A 19,208-nucleotide genomic window follows, 5' to 3' on the forward strand; every position below is an offset into this window, starting at 1 on the left:
GGGACCCAGACATCTCCGGAGAGCCGTGGAGTCCTGCCCCACCTCCGGCCTCCGGCTGCGGTCGGCTTGTCATGCCTCCAGGGAGTCCGGGCAGAAAAAGAGATGCATCTTTTTTTAATAATGGAAAAAAGGTTTCTGCTGTTTAAAAAAGAAATGTCGAAAGACTGCTTTCTAATCTAACCCTCCTACTTGCAAGCGTCATGCCCAGAGAGGGCGACTGACAAGTCCAAGGTCGCGGAGGCAACGGCAGGGCCACGGGCCCGGGTCCCCAGCAGCTGGGCTGGCGCGTGTCCCCATACCGCACCCGGTCCCCTCCACAAAGCTAGTGCTATAAACTGGACGGCATGTGTCGGCACCGAGGGCTGCGTGGACTGTCCTCCGTACCAGACAGAGACGGGTGACGGTGAGGTCCCTTGGTAGGTGTGGCCGGCTCGTTGCAGCTCATCTGAACCGTGGGCCTCCTCTGAACTAGTCGGCCCCACAGCAAGCCGCCTACGAGCTCTGGTCCAGTGCGTCCCCTGCCTTTTGTGGGATAAGGTGGCGAGGTCCGGGGCAAGCTGCTGTGACGCGAGCAGGGTGGTGGTGTTCGTCTCAGCCTCCATCTCTGATCTTCCCACCCCTGCGCCCGTCCCCGGGCGGGTGGCCGGTCACAGCTCTCCCTTCCTCCTTGAATGCCCTGCTCTGAAGTCGCCAGCGACTCCCAGCAAAATGTCACGGACTTAACTTTGGGATTCGTAAAGTCGACCTGGGTTAAAAAAAAAAAAAATGAACGTGTTTAGGGAGAAGAGAGAGAATTTCAGCGTGGCCCCCTTCCGCTGCGTTTTGCCACCTGCTCAGGTGGCCAGTTCATGGGTGACAGACACTGTTGCGGTCAAACCAAGGAGAAACGAGTCAGCCTCGTAGGAATTCCAACAGCGTGTCTGCCCACCTCCCCTTTGTTCTGGTAATGACGTTCACTGTCCATTGCCTGGCACTTTAAATATTCAGGCTTGACATCTGTCCTTTACCAGACGTCACCCTCCCAGATCAGGACCCTGTCTCCCCTTCGTTTTCATCCAGGGCACCAGCCTGAAGCCTGGACATCGCCCAGGACACTCGGGTCTTGCTCACTCCCCACCTGCAGCCGATCACCGCCTCACGGTGCGGGTCAAGCCTGTCCCCTTTTCTCTGTCTGCAGCCACTACTGTTCCAGGCTCCGTCATCCTGGCCAGCACGCGTCCCGTCTCCGGGCGGACGGGTGCCCCCGCCCTGGGGTAGAGACGGGTCGTCACACTCTCAGCTCGGCCAAATACCGAGCTCCCGGTCGCTCCACATCGACGCTCGTCCGTCTGCTGTCCATCCCGCAGATCTGAGCACCGCGAGGCATTGTGCTTCCGGTGTCAACGTGGTGAAGGGGACAGACCGAGACGTGTCCCTGGGGTCTCACGGACTTGACCAGGGGAACAAACAAATCTCTGTGTTCTCACGACCATGCCATCCTCTCGACGAGGCGGTCAGGGCGTCCTCTGTGAGGAGGTGATGTCTGGGCAGAGGTGCTGGAGGGGACGATTCAGCCCGCTGGCGGTGGGGGCCAGACCTGGGCGGTGGGGGTGCGGGGGCGCGGCTGGGCAGCAGCACAGGGGCCCCGAGGTCAGCACCGGCTCGGCCTGTGTCAGCTAAGGCCTGGGCGAGTGCAGCATGTGGGCAAGGGTGAGCATGGTGACCGCTGAGATGCTGAGGACTTTACCGGAGCTGGTGTAGGGTCTGGAACCATCCGGGGTATGGGCCCAGGGCCAGGCTGGCTAGGCCCAAATCCGGGCACTCGTCTGTGCTTTGAGGCAAGACCCGTAACCCCTGGCGACCTCGGTCTCCTTGCTATAAAGCGGGCTGGAAGGGTTCCCAGCGTCTTACCTCAGAGGGTTCCCGTGGGGATGGCTGGGCATGAGGCGTCCAGAGCAGAGCCTGCTGGGTGGTGAGCGTGACCCCCCCACAGAAGACAAGCAGTGTGGCCGGCTCCGTGCTTTCCAGGCTCCTCAAGTGTGTGGCGCGTGGCGTGCAGGGCAAGGGGGCCGAGCGGAAGCTGGGAGACCAGTGGGGCCAGTGGGCGTGGGCCCGGGGATGGGGCCGCCGCTGGACTATGAGGGATAGCAGCTGGCCGGAGGCGTCATGGGCGGTGCAGGGAAGAGGCGAGGATTGGAGAAATGCTGGGGAAGGCCACAGGGACAAGCCGATGGACCCGTGGGAGTGAGAGGTGGTGGGGATCCTGGCGGCTCGGGTGTGGACCCGGGGGAGTGTGAGGGAGTCTCTGTAACTCGCCAGGTCACACGGGGGTCGGTGGCGGTTTCTGGGGGCGCGGGTCTGCTGGGCAGGGGGACGTGGGGAGGGCCCCAGTGGGCCATCCGCCTCCTGCAGGAGAGCCTGTTTGGCAGACGGCGGCAGGGACTCGAGGTCCGGTGGCCTGCCCGCATCACGGAGACAGGAGCGTCACCTCCCCGGGCCTGGCGGCACTCTGTTCAGTGCCACACAGAAGCTCACTGCCCAGAAGAGCCCGCGAGGCTTCCTGAGGGGCCCTTCACGGCTCCCCTGTGACAAATGCCAAAGGCTCTGGGAGGGAGCATCACAGGGTGCCTTGCCCCTGTCTCTGTGCCCTAAGGTCACCTCAAGGGGCAGGCACGATGGGACCATCAGCCCCTAGGAGGGGGGGCGGCAGCTGGCAGGTAGCAACAGCCACATGCAGCTCCCAGGGCCCGGACGACCCGCCTGGCGAAGCCCCAGCCCAGCCTTCCGTCCGGGAAACTGAGCGCGCCCTCGCAAGTCCCCCAGGATGGCTCGTCTCTGAGCTCTTGGCAAAGCGAGGACAGCCTGGCCGGCGTCCTTCACGCTGGCTGTCTCTCATCTCACACGTGGGCCTCTGTCCCCACGCCCAGCTCACTGCCGTGTGTCCTCTCTCCAGGTTGTCATGACGATTTCCACTGAGGAGCTCTTTCTGGAGAGGGAGCGAGAAAGGGACGGGGAGCGAGCGTTCAGTGAAGTGGGGCCTTCGGGGGCGGGCGCACTTTACACCAGCCTCTCACGAGAAGTGGGGGCTTCCGTCCCTCCCAGCCAGCCGCTGGCACTCTGCCGTCACACGGCGGCGAAGCGCCGGGACCCGCATCCGTTAGATACTGCTCACCACAGCACAATGATGGCAGTCGTCGGACGTGTGCCTTGGAGCCGGCGTCCACTCTGGCATACTGCAGGAGGGGAAGGGTGGACTCAGGACGCAGCTCCGTTTGGGGGCTGGTCCGTGTCCTCCTGATCAATCACACACCTTCGTCCCTGGCTACCTGGCCTTCGAAGGCCTTTCGCCTCTTCTCCGATCTCAGCCACGTCTCGCTAATCCTTGCAAACATCTCTATAAAACGGGGACTAAAAGCTAGCCGCCCCGGCCCCACGTCACAGACTGCTCGTGAGTCCCTTGACAGCCGCACGGAAACCCAAGGAGCGGCCCTCGGGGGACCTTGTGTGTCTCACAGAAGGACAGGACGCGGGGCCCTGTTTGGACCAGCCGTGGCAAAAAGTACAGACTGGGTGACCCTTACGTTCTCGCCCATATTTCCCGTCATTACTAAACAAATACAGGTTCACGAGAGTAAATTCGAAAACTACAGAAAAGCCCCAAAGGAAAAGTCAAAATCGTCCACAACGTTAAAACCTGAATGGATCCCATTCCTGCACGGGAAGGCTTCGATCTGCAGGCGCATCATCCTCATCTACCCAGGTGCGGAGGTGGACATGATCAGGGTTGGGTGTGTCCAGGGGTGGCCTGGGCACAGCTGGGTGTTGCTGGCCCATCCTGGTCCCTGCAGTCCCCACGCCCACCCAGCTCGGACCTGCGTCTCGGGCTGTGTGCGTGGACCTCGGCCCGTTAGAACTCTGGGCACAGTGAGACTCCCTCGCCAGACGGCACTGAGCCCCCCGCCCACTCTCCTAACGTGTGCTGGGCCATCGCAAGGACGGTCACACGAAGAAGCCATGGTCTCCGTCCTTGAAGGACTCTCCGGCCACCTTGGAAACAGACTGGTGAGCTCAGCTCTGGTCTGCATTTTCACAGACGGGCAGACAGAGGAACAGGCGCAACCTGGCTCTCCAGGTGCAGGTGGCACAGCTCCCGGTTCTGGGATCGAATGTCACGTGGTACCTGCGGGAGCCAGCCCCCCGGACGGCCCCGAGCCGTCCCGCCACCTGGTATTCACGCCCCGCGTCACCTCTGCCCACCCGAGCCAGGGCTGGCCCGCGTGACCCGCAGAGCTCGGGAGAGGGAACGATGTCATATTCCCTCATAAACATTCCATCCGGGACCGACTTCCTGAGATCCTGCCGTGTGCCAAGCATGCTGCCAGGCCTCAGAGGCCGCGTCCTGCCCTGCGAAGCCAGGCAGTGGCTCTGGCAGCATCGCGTGGCCCTCAGCCCTTCCCACGCAGGCCCCGGGCCCCTCCGAAAGCCCTTCGCCTCAGCCCTTCCCCCACGGGCAGCCAGAGTGACACGGAGCCTGAGCTGTCCCCAAGGACAAACCCCAGACCTTGTTCCTGAGAAGCATTTTCTCACTAAGGACCCACTGGACGACGCCCCAGGGAGATGAAACTGAGCCAGAAATTACAGAGGTCGCCGACGCTCGTGGTTTAGAGTCCTGATCCCTTGTGGGACTGTATTTCTTGAGCACCTACCTCCGTGCGCCAGGTGCTGTTATGGGCACCGAGGACGTGGCCGTGAAAACAGCAGAGATCGCGGTCCTGAAGTAGCTCGACCGCAAAATGTAGACGAAACGACACAGTGTAGGGAAGGTGGTAACTGCTCCGGATGAAGACAGTGGAGCAGAACACGAGGGGCTGGGAGTGCGGGGTGCGGGACAGGGGCGCAGGCTGCCGGTTTCAGGGGCAGGCCTCACGCGGACGAAGGGGACGGAGCTGGCAGGGGGACCGGTGGTCCCGGTTCGCCTGGGAATGGAGGGGACGGGGGGTGGGGTTTCGGTGCCCACACCTGAAAGTCCTGGGCAATGAGGAAGAGGTGGCCTTCCTGAGCCGGCGAAGCAGGTGGGGGACAGAGCTTCAGGAAGCGGCCGGCTCCGTGGTTCTCGGCCAGGGGACGTGCGGCCGTAGGTGGGGACACTTTTGGTCGCCAAAGCTGGGTCGGGAAGTGCTACTGTCATCCAGCCGGTGGAGGCCGGGGTGCTGCGGCACGTCCCACGGTGCACGGGGCAGGCCCCCACGACCAGGAGTCAGTTATCCGACCCCATGGGCCCAGAGCGCCGAGGCCGAGGTGCCTTGGGCCAGATTCTCGGTCTGCAGTTCCAGATCCGGGTCTGAGACTTCACTTACCTTCTGCTTCCGTTTCTACTCATGGCGGGGAGGGTTCCTCTGACCGCACCCAAGATAAAAGCCTGGTCCCCCCTTCTTCCAGGGTGTGGCCTCAATGTCACCACCTCAGCACCGGGTGTGAAACGCCGCCCCAGGCAGACTGGCCGTGCCTCCTCGTGCCTCTGCCTGGCCTTCGTCAGGTCATCGTCCTGAGGAGGAACTTGGAGGTCACCTGGGTGTCAGGCCACCAGCCGTCCCTCCCATCTTTCCAGGAGGAGGTGGCGGTGGTGGGGTGGTGGCTTTGCCGTGGCCACAGGCGTGAGCTGGATTCTCCTTGGTGACGGGCCCGCCCCATCCGTGCTGGGTGCTGGCACTTTTACTGGAGAGTCTGAGACGGCCCTCGGGCTCCGGCAGAGGGGACCAGGCTCGGCATCGTTGACCTCGTGCTCCTTTGGGAATTCGAGAAGTCATCAGATCTCCCAAGTCCCTTCATAGGAAGTCAGGGCCACGGCTTTCGGGCCCCAGGCATGCGGATGAGGCCCTCCCCTGGGACGCTCACGCCCACATTCGTGGCTTAGCTGCAGCCTTGGGCACACGTGCTCTTTGCACCTCTGACCAAACCTGTGCGGCCGGCAGGCGGGGAAAGCAGCAGCTGGTCCGACGTCCCAGCAGATGGGCGGACCGGGCCACGTGCCTCGTGGCCAACAGCGGGCAGAAGCTGGGTCACATAGAACGCCGGTTTCACTAGAGTCTTCCCAGGTCAAGAAGGATTAGAAAAACATTCAGGTTGCAGATTTCGGATTCCCCGGGTTCCTAGTGTAAGTTCTGTGAGGACCGAGATCTTTCGACACCCACCAGTGAGACTCGAGTCCCCAGGGTGTGCCCAGCCCACGGGGGAGATTTGACAAACGCTCATTGACACGAGTGTCATTAACAGGCTCTGGGACGTGGCCAGCGCCTGTTAATCCTCCCGAGGATGCTCCAGGCCGGACTCCTTGAGGACGCGGAGGCTCGGGGAAGCTGGCCCTAGCCTGACCTCCGCATCCAGGTCTGCTGGTTCCTGATTGAGCTTCGAGAGCTCCCTGCACCCCCTCCCCCAGCCCCGCTCCACTTTGCTTGATGAATCTGGGGCACAGGCCTGATGCTCAGTGGATACTGGTTGGTCGATAGAAGGAACAAATGAATGAGTGACAGAGCTCTCCTTCGCTCTATGCGCACGGCCAGAGGTCAGCCGGGAAGGGCAAGGACGTAGCTCTTCACTCGGGCCTGGGGGTTAAGGACTGTTGAGTTTCACGTGTTTTGTACAAGTCCTACTTAAACGGGAAAGCCGAGACGGGCGGCTGGCTCCCCACCTCCTTGCCCCGTCTCACTGGCAGGCCCAAGTCGCCACTGGTGACAAACGCTGGATTGCATGGCTGACAGGTCGGGCCCGGGGGAGCACGGCAGTGGCACCTCCGAGTGCCGGCGTCTTGTTTCCTGTGCTCTCGGGGCCGAGTGCTTGGAGAGGAGCCACCACTTAGCAGAGCAGACCTGCAGGAACGACAGGCCGCCTCCCGGCGCCAGGAGGGCGCGAGCGGACGGTGCGTGTCTGACGGCCCTCGGGGCCCGAAGCCGTGCCAAGTCACAGTAATTAAGCAGTAAGGCCCAAGCGAACAGGTGTGCAGCTGCTGCGTGACAGCCAGATGCCCGGGGAGGGGACGGAGGCCCAGCACGGCTCACGGTGCTCAGCCTCGCGCTAACACTGGCTTGTTGGGACAGCGAGTGACAAGCCGATGGATGATGACAACTGCGATTCGAAGCTGATGTGGCAGCTCCCTCCAAGGGCTTCCTCCCGCCATCTCCCTTCCCTGACCCCATCCTGGGAAGCGTGGACTCCGCCCGGCCAGACGTGCAGAGCTGGCTGTCCGTCGCTTGCCCCTGTGCTCTGAGGAACTCCGGGAGCCAGGCCCAGGCAAAGCGCTTCTCACACATCATCTGCTAAGTCTCGTAGTAGCTCTGGGAAGTGGGGCGTTATATCCCCATTTCACAGAGGAGCAAACTGAGGCTCAGGGCTGTCATTCACCCAAGTCACACAGCTGGCCCTAAACGGGGTCGGGACCCAGGTCTGCTGGACGCCCAAGCCCACACCCTTGGCTGTCACCATCTGCTGTCTCTTCTAAACGACCAAGCGGGCATTATAACTCGGTTCATATCAGCTTGCCAGGGCTGTTGCAACAAAGTACCGCCAGCTGGGTAGCTTAAAACTACAGAAATTTATTCCCTCTCAGCTCTGAAGACAGGAAGACCAAAACCAAGGTGTCTGCAGGGCCGGGCTCCCCCAGAGGGCCGAGGGCGGGACCTGTTCCGTGCCTTTCTCGTAGCTTCTTGGGTTGCGGACAGTTCTCTACAATCTCGGCTTGTAGCTGCCTGAGTCCAACCCTCCACCTTCACGAGACATGGTCCTGTGCGTCTGTCTTCACCAGGCCGTCTTCTTATAAAGACACACGTCATATCTGATTACTCCCGCGACCGTGTCTTAATTTAACTAATTACATTTGTAAAGATCTGATCTCCAAATCAGGTCACGTTCACGAGCACGAGGTGTCAGGACCTGAGCACATTTACTTCGGGGGACGTCACGTCCACTCCATAACAGGTGGCACCATTTGCTTTGTCCTCGGTGAACAGAGAACAAGGGGGAGATCACTTGGATTTATAGCCGGGTGGAGCTACGTGACCTTAAAGAAAAGGCACACAGAGCAGACCGACCACGAATGGCAATTTCTTCAAAGAGCCAAGGCAGTCCCTTCCCTGGGCTTTATAAACACAAGTGCCAGCCCCCTGCCTGTGGCCCTTGGCGGCCGTCCTTCCCAGAGCCTCGGACACCCCAGTTCTGTAAAATCTCCTTGTATTAAATTGGATGTGTTGGCCATGAGCTCTGTCCCCAACAACTTCCCCCCCCAAAAAAAACCCCTGAGAACCAGGATGCTTTCAAAAAAAAAAGGAACTTATCAGAATCCCTTTGAAAAGAAAAAGACGACGCATGGAAATTTGTCAGGAACGGCAGAAGGTAGAGACAGGATGATTTACTGTCGGTGACACCAATTCATCCTATTAAGGAGTAATGAACGGTTTTCCTTGGCAATTAATCACCAGGGCCTTCTCCCCGGAGCTAGAGGAAACGGGAAACCCCAAAATGAAGACACGTTGGAGAGGGCTGCCGAGGGCGGCTCGGGCGGAGGTGCCAGGACACTGGACTTAAAAAAAAAACCCAGACTCGTGAAGTCAGAAGGAGCCACCGTACAGCCTGGGATGGACGGCTGAGCTGCACAGTCTCACCTGGTGCCACCGTGCTCCTAAGACAGGAAGAGTCGGAGACGGCGTGTCACTTCACCTCTGAGGAGGCCAGGGGTCCTTTCTGCTCTCCGGGGTCAGCCCACACGGTGCTCGCTGGCGTGCTCCATTTCTTGGCCCCATTGCCTCTGGTGCTGGGGTGAAACGGAATTCTGACAAGGTCATTTAGACAAGTTCATCGTGGGTGGCTTATTCAAGACAGAAAGACGCGTAACCAAATGTGAAGACGGATTTTTCTCACCAGGAAATCGACACAGCAGGACTTCCTGACCTTCAGCCCTTACCCCACCCCCGGCCCACGCCATCAGCACCCGAATCCCAGAGGGCGGGGTCCCTCGTGTGGTGGGAGACGTGGGTGAGGCGCACAAGGTCTGTTTCATCTGTTACTTGGTCATAAAAATAGTCACAAGCCTGGCGATTTCCGTCCATATCAAGAAGTGCTTCGGCCAAAATCAGAATAAAGCAAGGGTGTTGCAGCGTCTCCAGTCACGAAGCGACGGTGTCGGGGTGTCACAGGCCCTCCGGGGGGGTCGCGTGCCCACAAAGAGGAAAGCCGCCCGGCCCACGCCGACCAGGGGCACGTTCCGAGGGCGGGAAGCTGCCAGCGGGCTGGCACGCGTCTCTGTAAAGGAGACGAGACACCCACAAAGGCCACGGGCAGCCTCCACCCAGGACGGGTCCGGGCCGGTGTCCAGTGGGGGTCTCCCCATCACGCCCAGCAGCCCCAAAATGTTTAAAACAAAAATTTGTAATTTCCCTTTATTCTCCTAAAATTAAACTCACAGAATCATTAAAAATCCCTGTATGACTGTAAAGAAAAACTAAAGCAAATAACTTGGACTGTTAAGCTTAAAAATGTACCTGCTCAGTCACGTCCACCCCCAAGAGACCTAACGGAGGGACTCGGAAGCTCGCGCACCCATAAAAGCATCACGAACGTGACCACAAACGTGACCACAAACGTGACCACAAACGTGACCACAAACGCAGGCTGACTCAGCAGCACGTCCAGTGCCATGGGTGGGACCACCGTGGTCGACGTGCATTTCGCAATCGTGACCAACCCTTGGCGGAATTCCGTGCCTGAACATTTCAGTTCATATTTAAACAGTTCCAAAAAAATGCTACGTGTGTATTTTGGTAAATCTTATAAAACGGAGCTCGTTTCTAAGCTTAGAAAATGATGCACGTCGATGTCCCAAGGGACTTGAGCAAAACACTGTGCTGTGTGGGACTGTCCCTCATATTTCAGTATCAGGATTTCTAGCATCACCGGTCTCTGAGGGCCAGTGACACCTGCCCCATCACTGCGACCACGACAAAAGCCCTCGCCCCCCGTGGCGGCTCTGTCCCCACTGGACAGACACTCACCTGGACGTCCAGTCTTCTCAAACCTCAGCCCCGTGAAGGTGCCGGTGCTCGGACTTCCGTTCCTCCGTTTCTTCATCCTGGGCTCCACGTCTCAGAGGGCGCGGCAACTCTCTGCTCCCTTCGGGGAGGTCCCCGCTCCCCTGAGGGTGGTCCCCTCACTTCTCTCTGGCCTCGCCACCAGCCGCTCCCTGCCTTCACTGCAGTGGAGGCCGTGGTACCAACGGTTCCCCTGTGAGTACTGATCTTGATTCGAGGAGCAGAAGGTGGCAAGCCCACCCTTGAAAATCGCGGGCCTGTGTCTAGAGGCTGGGTTAGGTGATTTGTGGGTGTCACCACTGGTATCTCCTAGACACCCCTCTCAATTCGTTAATTAGTGTGAGTTCTTATGTGGAGCAGTCTCGAGAGTTTTCTTCTCATTTCTCAGATGGACTAAATGGTGGACGTAGAATTTTACTGTGCACAAGAATGGCTCAGAGAGTGAACGAGTCGCATATTCCTGGGCCTCACCCCCAGCGGTTCGAACCCAGTGAGCCTGGTTTTGGGCTCAGAAACCTGCTTTTTAAACGGGCGGCTCGGGGGTCTGAGGCAGGTGGGCTGCAGACCGCACTTGGAGAAACACTGCCTGAGTGGGGTGGGACGCGGAAGGGGCAAGTGAAGAGGTCACCCTGATCACTAGGGATTTGCAAAACGGGTGTCCGCTGAGGGTCCGGAGCCTTCTCCGGGGCGCTGGCGCAGGTGTGTGTTAGCAGCACAGGTCTGGGCAGAGACTCCTGTCCATCTCTCCTCCCGTTACGACGAACTCCAACATTTTGCTGGGCGCAGCCCGTTTGGAATAAAGACTGCATTTCCCAGACTTCATTGCAGCTAGGTGTGGCCATGTGACCCGATTCTGGCCAATGGCGTGCAAGCAGATGTGGGGCTCCAACATCCGGGAAGTGCCCTTAATGCTTCCTGCCCTTTCTGTTTCTCGCTTGCTGGCATGGGGACGTAGACACCAGGGAGACCTTGGGAAGTGACGCTCGGAGCCGCACTGCAAGGGGAAGGTGGCCTGGGTCCCTGTCACTGCTGGGACTCGCCAACTCCAGGCTCCGTGGGGACCCACGAGAGACACAAACGCTGTCTGGCTAAGCCGCTGCTCTTCAGCGGTTTTCCAGTCACTAGTGGCTGAGCCTAACGTTCACTAACACGGGGTCTCAGTGCAAGAGCGAGCGGCATTCGGCCTGGGACCCCACCTTCGCACCCTGCAGGGCGAGTCAGAGTCCTGGGGTCGGGCCGTCGGTGCCGGGTGGCGGTGAAGCTTGGATCGGTCAGCAGGTCTCGGCTTCCAGTGCTAAGGGGTCAGCACCCTCACAGACAGACGGACAGACAGACAGCACCCTGGACCTGAGTGGAGCCTCAGAACAGCGGCTGCTGCAGCAGAAACCACAGAAACTGGCCGCAGAGAGGGGAGAGTGGACTCCCCAGGCCCAGAGGACTCCCTGCGGTCACACTGTCCCATGGCCTTGGAGACCCCAGAGGGAACGGAGTGCAGTGGTTCCGGTTCCTGCAAAACACTGGGGGGACCCAGAGCGAGGGAAGCACCCGTGCCCCACGGAGGGGCCCCGGGCGCACGGCTCTGTGAGAACACTTGCAGGGGACCCTCTGCAGGCATGGTTTGCAGCCCCAGCCTGGGGAGCCAGCGTGGGGCCACGTGATGCCAGCTTCGGCCCCGCCCTCCCTGTGCTGTGAGGACAGCTGTGCAGGCCACACCGATGACATTCTTAAAACAGCAGCTAGTTCCCAGGCCACTCCCGGACCTGAACACCCGTCTGCTCACCAAGGGCTCTGCTTGCCCTGGCAGGGCACATCCCCCACCCCACCCCCTGACCGTGTGTCCCTCCGTGGGCACAGCAGAGCGGCTCCCAAGCACGGAGGGCTTAATGACCCCTGGAGTCACGTGTCTGGCAGCTTCCTTTGTCCTTCCCCAAGTGGGAACAAGGTACGCGCATGGAAGAGCTCCGTGCCTTACGAATGAGGCACTGCACAATCACGATGTCTGACGTTCTCGGTCTGGGGGCACAAGGGGGCGTAAGGGGGTGCAGCTGACGATGAGGCTGCACAGGGAGGGGTAGCAAGCCCACCTGGGGGTGCTGCTGGGGCTCAGTGCCAAGGGCAGTGGGCTGGCCGTTGCCTTCCGGACCAAGGATTAGGGGTTCCCTGAGGCCGCCAGGAAGCTACGGATGGCTGCTCATGGCTCTTTGGCTGAGCGATTTCAAGGTGAACGTGCGTTTGGGCTGATGGATTTCCCTGCAGATTCTCAGCGGGGGTTTCAGACTAGAGACTATTTTCATAGCTAGAAAAAAAATAAAAGGATCAGTTCTTACGTGGCTGGCATTCCCCTCCTAGCTCTTCCCCTCCACCCCGAAACGGCTGGGCAGGACGCGATCACCCAGTGCCGTGCAGAGCGGTCCCTCCACAGGCCATTCTGAGCGTGTGACAGTGGCCTCTAGCGAGGACTGCTCCTTCCTTCCCTTGGCACTGTCTTTTTGTGGGTTAAGACGTCCAGGCAGCTGCTTTCGAGTTAGTTGCCTGGGTTACCAACGGCTTCATAGCCCCGCTGAGGCCCAGAGGGTGTAAAACGAGGGCCAGAGGGATCCCCACCCTCGAGATGCCCCCGAGCCTGGTCACACGCGCCAGCCTGCCCCGGGCTAGAAACCAGGGTGCGAGAGAAACCGACCGAGCCCAAATCGGGAGGGAAGCTCCCTGAAAAGATAAGGTGCGATGTCCCTCTCACACTCGTTCTCGTAAAACCGCGCACCTCGCGAACGGCGCCACGTCCGGCGTGTGGCGGGCACGGCCCGGGGGCCCCTCCCCACCACCCCCCCGCCACGCACGCTTTTATCTGATCGAACAGACGGAAGCGGAAAGGTGACCCCACTGCACTTCCCTCTCCTGCCCCAGCTACAATCCCGTAACGACGAACTCGATGACGACGACGGGCCCTGGGGAGAGACCGTCGCCCCGATATCGTCCCCGGTCCCGGGGAGCCCAGCGGGGGAGGTAGACACAGAAGTGAATTCCTCGAATACGGTACGGTGCAGTATGGGATGCGCCGGAAGTACACCTAGGTGCTACGGGAGCGTGTCCCGCGGGGCTTTTCGAGGTCGGGCTGGCAGTGCGGCTGAGTCTGGGATGGTCAGGCACCCTCAAGGTCGTGAGCCCCATGGCCGAGGGAAACGGTAGAGCTAGGAGGAGCGAGAGGCTGAGACGCTGCCACCACGTCCAGCGTGGGTTTTGTTTTTTTTTTTCCCCTGCGTGGGTGTCCTACGATTCAACTCAATTCTGACACTGTCTCCCCGGAGACAGCATCGGATTCCACAGGTGAAGGGCCTCAAAACCGCCCTTAGCTTCAGATACTAACCCCAAGCCTGGCGGTTACCTGGGCTTCGGACGGACCGGCTGTAAGTCAGAGGTTCCCGTGACGCCCTTCCTTGGATTCCGTTCATTTGCTAGAACATCTCACCGAACTCGGGAGAGGTTTTATTTTCCCCAGACTCACGTTTTACTACAAAAGACGTTAGGTGGTACGAATCGGCAGCCAGATGAAGTGGCACGTGGGGGAGGGCCGAGCAGAGGAGCGTCTGATATTGTGGCGCTCGGGGCCGGACACGGGGACACACGTGTACGGTCCGGTTCCCCAGCCCGACGGCTCTCCATACTCCTTCCTCGGTTTTTCCGGAAGCTTCATGGCATAGGACGATTGATTAAATCATCGGCCATGGGTGCTGATTTCGACCTCCAGCCTTCCGTGCCCTCCCCTCCCCACCTCCCAGAAATCAGGGGGTGAGACCGGAAGGTCCAGCCCTGGACTCGCATGACTGGTGGCGCTAACTTCCACGCCATCTCCGCCTCTGCTCATCGCCGCCCCGCACCTGACCCTTCGCCCCGCAGGCCTGAGAACCTTCCTTCACCTCCAGGGGTTGGCCCCCAAACCTCTCCACGGAAAAGGCGTCTTTTACATGTCGTAGATCCCGAGACACATGGGAAGTGCGACCTAAGATCCCGTGACGATTCAGTGCCCCGGAGGCCATCGGCAGTGGTCGTAGCACCCACGGGTGACCACCACGCCGGCCGGCTGCTCCGCTGGGGGCATCGCTCTGGATTTATGGGTTTCGTATTCAGTGCGTTACGACCCGTTACCGCCATCTTTGTTTTGGGTGGCCGTATCGTCCCATGTGTGGTCCGTCGGGCTCCGTCGAGCTGGCTTCCGTGTGCCGTTGACACGTGTCCCTCTTGGCACAGCACGTCTTTGCTTCCTGGAACAGCACATTGTCGTAGGCTCGCCTGGTGGGTGCCCTTCTTCTCCCCTCCCCCACCCCTCCAAGCTAGGATCGACTGTTTCTCCAGGAGCTTCTGGCAGGGAGTGGGACTCAGAAAACAGAATATGGGTGCTAGGGTGCTCGTTGCCATTGAGATGTCACTGCTCCTGGGCCTTCCGGGGACTTCTTTAAATGACTATGGTGATAATAGCTAAGGCCGGCTGCGTCTCTCCCTTGGACTCTGGGGGGAAAATGCCCGCTCCCGCTTCCTGCTTCCTGCTTCCAGCCTCTCCCACTTCCTGCAGGCGTGGCAGGTGGGCGGGGCCAAGATGCCCAGGGGGGCGGGGCAGGGGCAAAAAGCACCTGGCCCAGGAGATTGCAGCCAAGGTGGCGATGTTGCCTCAACCTGCACGTGCGAAAATGGATTTTTCAGTGAGACTGGGGACAGATACTGAGGCAAAGGCCTCGTCCTTCCCAGGCCACGCTCTCCTCTCTGGGGCCACTCCCGAGGCCCCGGGTGCTCAGTCCCAGTGGGAAGACCAGCCTGCTTAGGGTTACGGGGCTGGGGGCACAGCATGCTGGGGTCAGTGGATGTGGGTTTGAACCCCATCTCTGTGGCTCGTTATCTGCCAGACCTGGGTTAGTTACTCACTGAAATCCCCATGATGAGGCCTCGGTGGCCTCCTCTGAAACATGGGGACAATAGTGTTTACCCACCTCCCGGGGTCATTGGGAGGATGAGATCAGAGAAAACGCATCAAGGGCTCGGCACAGGGCCCGATTCGCTGTGAACGCTCCGATCCGTGCCCTCTGGCCTTGTGGGCACCTCGTCGAGGGAGGGGTCCCAGACGGGAGCAGCCGGGGAGTGGGGAGCCCTGGTTACAACACGGCCGCCTTCGCCGGCTGGCGTCCCCCTGACTAGGTCAGTTTCATAACTAAGCCAATGGCCTTTAAGAAAATGAATGACTTCTTAATTAAGCTTCAAGGGCAAGAGCGGTTGGGAGTTGCCCAGTGACCACGTGTAACCCGTTGCTTCGCAGGGAGAGAGGGTGGCGGGGAGGGGCGGCGAGGGGTGGCTCCCAAACTCCAGGACACTGCGGCGATCAGCCGGAAGTCCCTAGGGGTCTCTGCTCGAGTGGTTTCTTGAGCTGGCTACCTAACATCTCCACCTGGGGCCGACAGGCCTCGAAAACTCGAATAGACAGAACTCTTGCATTTTCCTCCAGAGGGCTGCTCCCCTCCCCCCACCACATTCCCCTCCCTCCCCCCAGTTTTCCCTGTCTTGGAAAATGATCGTCTGGTCACCCGCTCGTTAGGCCCAAAACCTCTCAGGCATCCCTGACCCCCTCGTCCTGTGCCCCCCACAACCAGAATCGGTCAGTACTCCCTGGCCGGCTCCCTCTCCAGCGTCCTTGCCAAAGGTGTCAAATCTGGTGAGCGTTTAGGGGACCATAAGTGACCGTCCATCTTTCCCTCCAGGTGCAGGCGTCGGGCCAAGGGGCTGGACCGTCAGCGAGCCCTGTGCCCAGCCTGGGCTGGACCAGCTTCTCCCCCACTCACCACTCACCCAGGCCCGACCTCGGCCTCTCTGCAGCCAGAGAAGACCAGACTGCTTGAGGCTACGGGGCTGGGGGCACAGCATGCTCGGGGCAGCGGATGTGGGTTTAAATCCCATCCCAAGAACACGAATTGGGCCGCCTTGCTCCCCCGTTTCAAGGCTGTTCCCACCTGGGTGTCTTTGCTGGTCCCTAGGCCGGGAAGGACCAGCCCCTGGTTGTAAACATCTGATTTATCCCGAGTGATATGGCAAACAATAAATTCAGAGTCAACTCCAAATCTCTCCCCCTCCCGAAAGCCTGTGCTGCACCCCCCGCTCCCCGGGCCCTGTCACCTCACCCTGTTTTCGCAGCGCGTCTCACCGGCCGGATGGGCCCTGCTCATTTATTCACTCATCGGAGTCAGGGCTCGGTGTCCCTGGAATGTAGCAGGCGTCCATCAAACATTTGTTAGCGGGGGAGGAGACCCACGTCTGAAGGGCGAACCCGGGCAAGGTCTTCGTCCTGCAGGGGACTAAACAAGGGCTCAGGAGTGGCCGAAGGCTCGGCAGCCGTCCGGATTAGAACGGTCTTTCTGCCTGGCCTCACTCCGGTTCACTTTTCCCACGTCGTGCGTTCCCAGATGCAGCGGCTGAGCTCGGTGGGGGTTTGGGGGGACCCTCCGATCTGGGTTTAAATTCAGCTTCCTCACCCGCTGAGCCTCGCGAATCCCGGGAAGGCCCTCGGCCTGTTAGGGCCTCCGTTTCCTGGGCTCTAAACGGGGACTCTCACGGAGGTGCGACGGTCCCGTGAAGTGACACGCGTCACGGACTCAGCACAGCCAGCGCCACCTAGAAAAGCCACGGGATTTTTCCTCTTATTACCAGACCTGAAGTGGGGGACGGCGACTGGCTTCCTGGGGTGAGAACTGGGGTAGCTGCGGTCCCTGCTTTCGAATACGCTCCCTGGCGGACCCTGTGTCCGTGTCCCTTTTTGCTGACACAGAGGAAGCTGAGGCCCCCGGAGGAGCCCGGGTGCCAAGGGCCCTTGCCCGTCCCCCCTTGTGACCGGAAGTGGCCGTTGGGACAAGCCCCCCTGGCCATCAAGAGGCTGTGTGACCCCCGCATGTCGCCACGCCGCCAGTGCCCGGCGGCTTGTTACCAGCCTGGATAAAGCGTGTCTGTCTTGGTCACTAGCTGATCTCTTTCAAGATGCAGAGAAAGCACAGTGCAGTCTGCTGCTCTTTGCAGACGCTATTTTTAGATTTCTGGCTTCATAACAACTCTGGTATTTCCTATTTTCTCCCACTCTTCTTCTTCTTCTTCTTCTTCTTTTTTTTTATAAAGAGGACAAGCCAACCTAAAACGTTGAATAACTAACCCGCCAGAGATGGAGCAGTGAGTACGGTGACACGTGACGAGGATGTGCAGCTCAGAAGGCCTGGGTCCCATCGCACTTGTAACCGGGCCATCCAAGGAGGCCGGCCGGCCTCTTTGGTGTCAATAGTCCCGGTTGTCTCGGGACACCTTCGGGACAGGTTGGGGCCAGCCTTCGTGGCGGGCAGTGGCTGTTTGCTTCTGACCCTCTGCTCGTTGGTCCCGTGCCATGTCAAGGAGAAAGGCGGCCACCCGGGGACCAGCTCTCAAAGGACAGAAAGCCGCCGGAGCCTTGCGGGCACGTGAGGCCATGGTCACAGGTGCATGGACGGCGAGCTCCGAGTTTCCACTCAGAAGGAAGATGAGGGCTGGTTACTCCCCAGGATATTATCACCGGCTGGAATCACCAGGCCACGTGCCCCCACCAGGACCCCTGCCAGGAGTGACAAATTGAAAAGAAAGGAGAGTCTCAGCTCAGGCAGGTGGCAGATGCGGGGCCACAGGGAAGGCAAGGACACCGGGAGCTCACGCGTAAGCCTAGTGGCATATGGCCTGGACAGCGGCAGCCACACGGGGCACGTCAACCCGCTTCTGGTGGCCAGAGAAGAAAGGTATCGTGGCAAATCCCCTCCCGGTGGGGAAGAAGCTATAGGACAGGAGACAAAAAGGGACCCAAGAAACCTTACCCGCTGGCTCTCTGAGACACAGGCACTGGGGGCTTCGAGGACCTTGAGGACATTGGCCTGGAGAGACTGCTCAGGGTGCCTGGGGGGAGTGGAGCCCTGGGGTCCAGCATAGGCATGGCTCACCAAAGAGGGGACAGATGTCACGCTGTAAGAGTGCCCCGCCTCCCGCTGTTTGATGGCCTCTGGGCTCCCCTTGCTGGGCCCAGGCACCTCTGCCCCCACCTAGATCCAGCTCCCTCCTGTAGAGCAGAGATGGCCCATTCATGTGACTGTCCTCACCCCGCCCACATTCAAACCTCAGAGCTTCCGGCAGGAGCTGAATCACAGACGCATGCGGCGTGTGGGGACCCTGGCCAGGGTGTGTTTCTTCACCAGCCCTTTCAACAGAGCAAAGGCCGAGAGATTTATCTCCAGTTGGTAGTGGGAAGCTCTGCTTAGGCAAGCTTCCTTTAAACCTGCATTTTCTGGGAAAACCGCAGCGCCAGGGGCGGACTTTCAGCCTTAAACAAGGAGGAGCCGCCCTCTGCTGGTCACGCTCGGTAATGCCACACGCAAGCTGTGCTCACTGGGGACTTCCAGGCGGGGAAGCTGGCCTGGCAGACTGTGTACAATTTCCTAGGTTTAGAAAATGGTGATTTTCCTTTCCCCTTGTCTCTCTTACTCATTTTCTCTCCTAGTGCCTCACTTCCCCCACTCCTGCCAACTGTTGACGCTGCGAGTGCCAGTTGAAAGCTAACAATGTATGCTGGATATAATTTCATCTCTGAAGACAAGAAAAAGGTTATCGGTTACAGTCAATAGCAAATAATCATTAAACTCTCAAAACTCGAACTCTCCACCAGGGTTATGGGCCATTCGTTTCCATGTAACAGAGGAATAATTATCCTTTAAGGGGGGCGTATTCCATGTCTAACACACAAGCGAAAGTGTTTTTTAATAGCGGATATCTCCCAGGAAGGCATGAGCATGCCTGGGGGGCGGGGGGGGAGGGCTGCTTGGTTAAACTGCAGTCTTCTGATGGAATTCTGCTCTTCCGGTTTGGGTCCACGTGGCTGGCACCCCCAGGGCTTCGAGGACTTGGAGAAACTTGATTCATTCCCCACGCCCAGTTTCAGAAGTCAGACCCAGTTCTTATTCTTAAATGAAATCATTATAAATAGAGTTTCTAGTTTCCTCTTCCCACATCTCAGTAGGTGTCCCTGGGCACCTGCTTTAGAGACCACGTCTCTTCAGGGTCTGGGAGGGTCAAGTTCTCCAGACTTGCAGACCATCCTACCAACCTACCGTCGCCATC

General features: G+C 59.6%; 1 protein-coding gene and 2 long non-coding RNA genes across 5 annotated transcripts; all 3 read right to left on the reverse strand.

Annotated features, from left to right (window-relative positions):
* Window positions 1-98: 98 nt before the first annotated feature.
* On the reverse strand, window positions 99-2,091 carry LOC120602360 (uncharacterized). Its single transcript, XR_005652718.1, has 2 exons — window positions 1,118-2,091; window positions 99-745 (listed from the first exon to the last, which is right to left on the reverse strand). It is a non-coding gene; the product is annotated as an uncharacterized LOC120602360 (long non-coding RNA).
* A 198-nt stretch (window positions 2,092-2,289) lies between these two features.
* On the reverse strand, window positions 2,290-6,248 carry LOC120602344 (extensin-like). 2 transcript variants are annotated; one of them, XM_039862556.1, is made up of 4 exons: window positions 5,696-6,248; window positions 4,686-5,524; window positions 3,152-3,212; window positions 2,290-2,965 (listed from the first exon to the last, which is right to left on the reverse strand). In XM_039862556.1, exons 2-4 carry the CDS (start codon window positions 5,165-5,167, stop codon window positions 2,639-2,641), a joined length of 870 nt encoding a protein of 289 aa, XP_039718490.1. In that variant the 5' UTR covers window positions 5,168-5,524; window positions 5,696-6,248; the 3' UTR covers window positions 2,290-2,638. The 2 variants fall into 2 exon arrangements, with proteins under 2 accessions (XP_039718490.1, XP_039718481.1); XM_039862547.1 differs by having other exon boundaries at window positions 4,686-6,248.
* A 98-nt stretch (window positions 6,249-6,346) lies between these two features.
* Window positions 6,347-18,394, reverse strand: LOC120602353 (uncharacterized). Of its 2 annotated transcripts, none has more exons than XR_005652711.1 (3): window positions 17,233-18,394; window positions 10,020-16,703; window positions 6,347-9,270 (listed from the first exon to the last, which is right to left on the reverse strand). It is a non-coding gene; the product is annotated as an uncharacterized LOC120602353 (long non-coding RNA). The 2 variants fall into 2 exon arrangements; XR_005652715.1 differs by having other exon boundaries at window positions 6,347-8,032; window positions 8,634-16,703.
* Window positions 18,395-19,208: the final 814 nt, after the last annotated feature.

The sequence above is a fragment of the Pteropus medius genome, unplaced genomic scaffold (assembly GCF_902729225.1).
Source record: "Pteropus medius unplaced genomic scaffold, Ma_sr-lr_union100, whole genome shotgun sequence".
NCBI classification, from domain to species: domain Eukaryota; kingdom Metazoa; phylum Chordata; class Mammalia; order Chiroptera; family Pteropodidae; genus Pteropus; species Pteropus medius.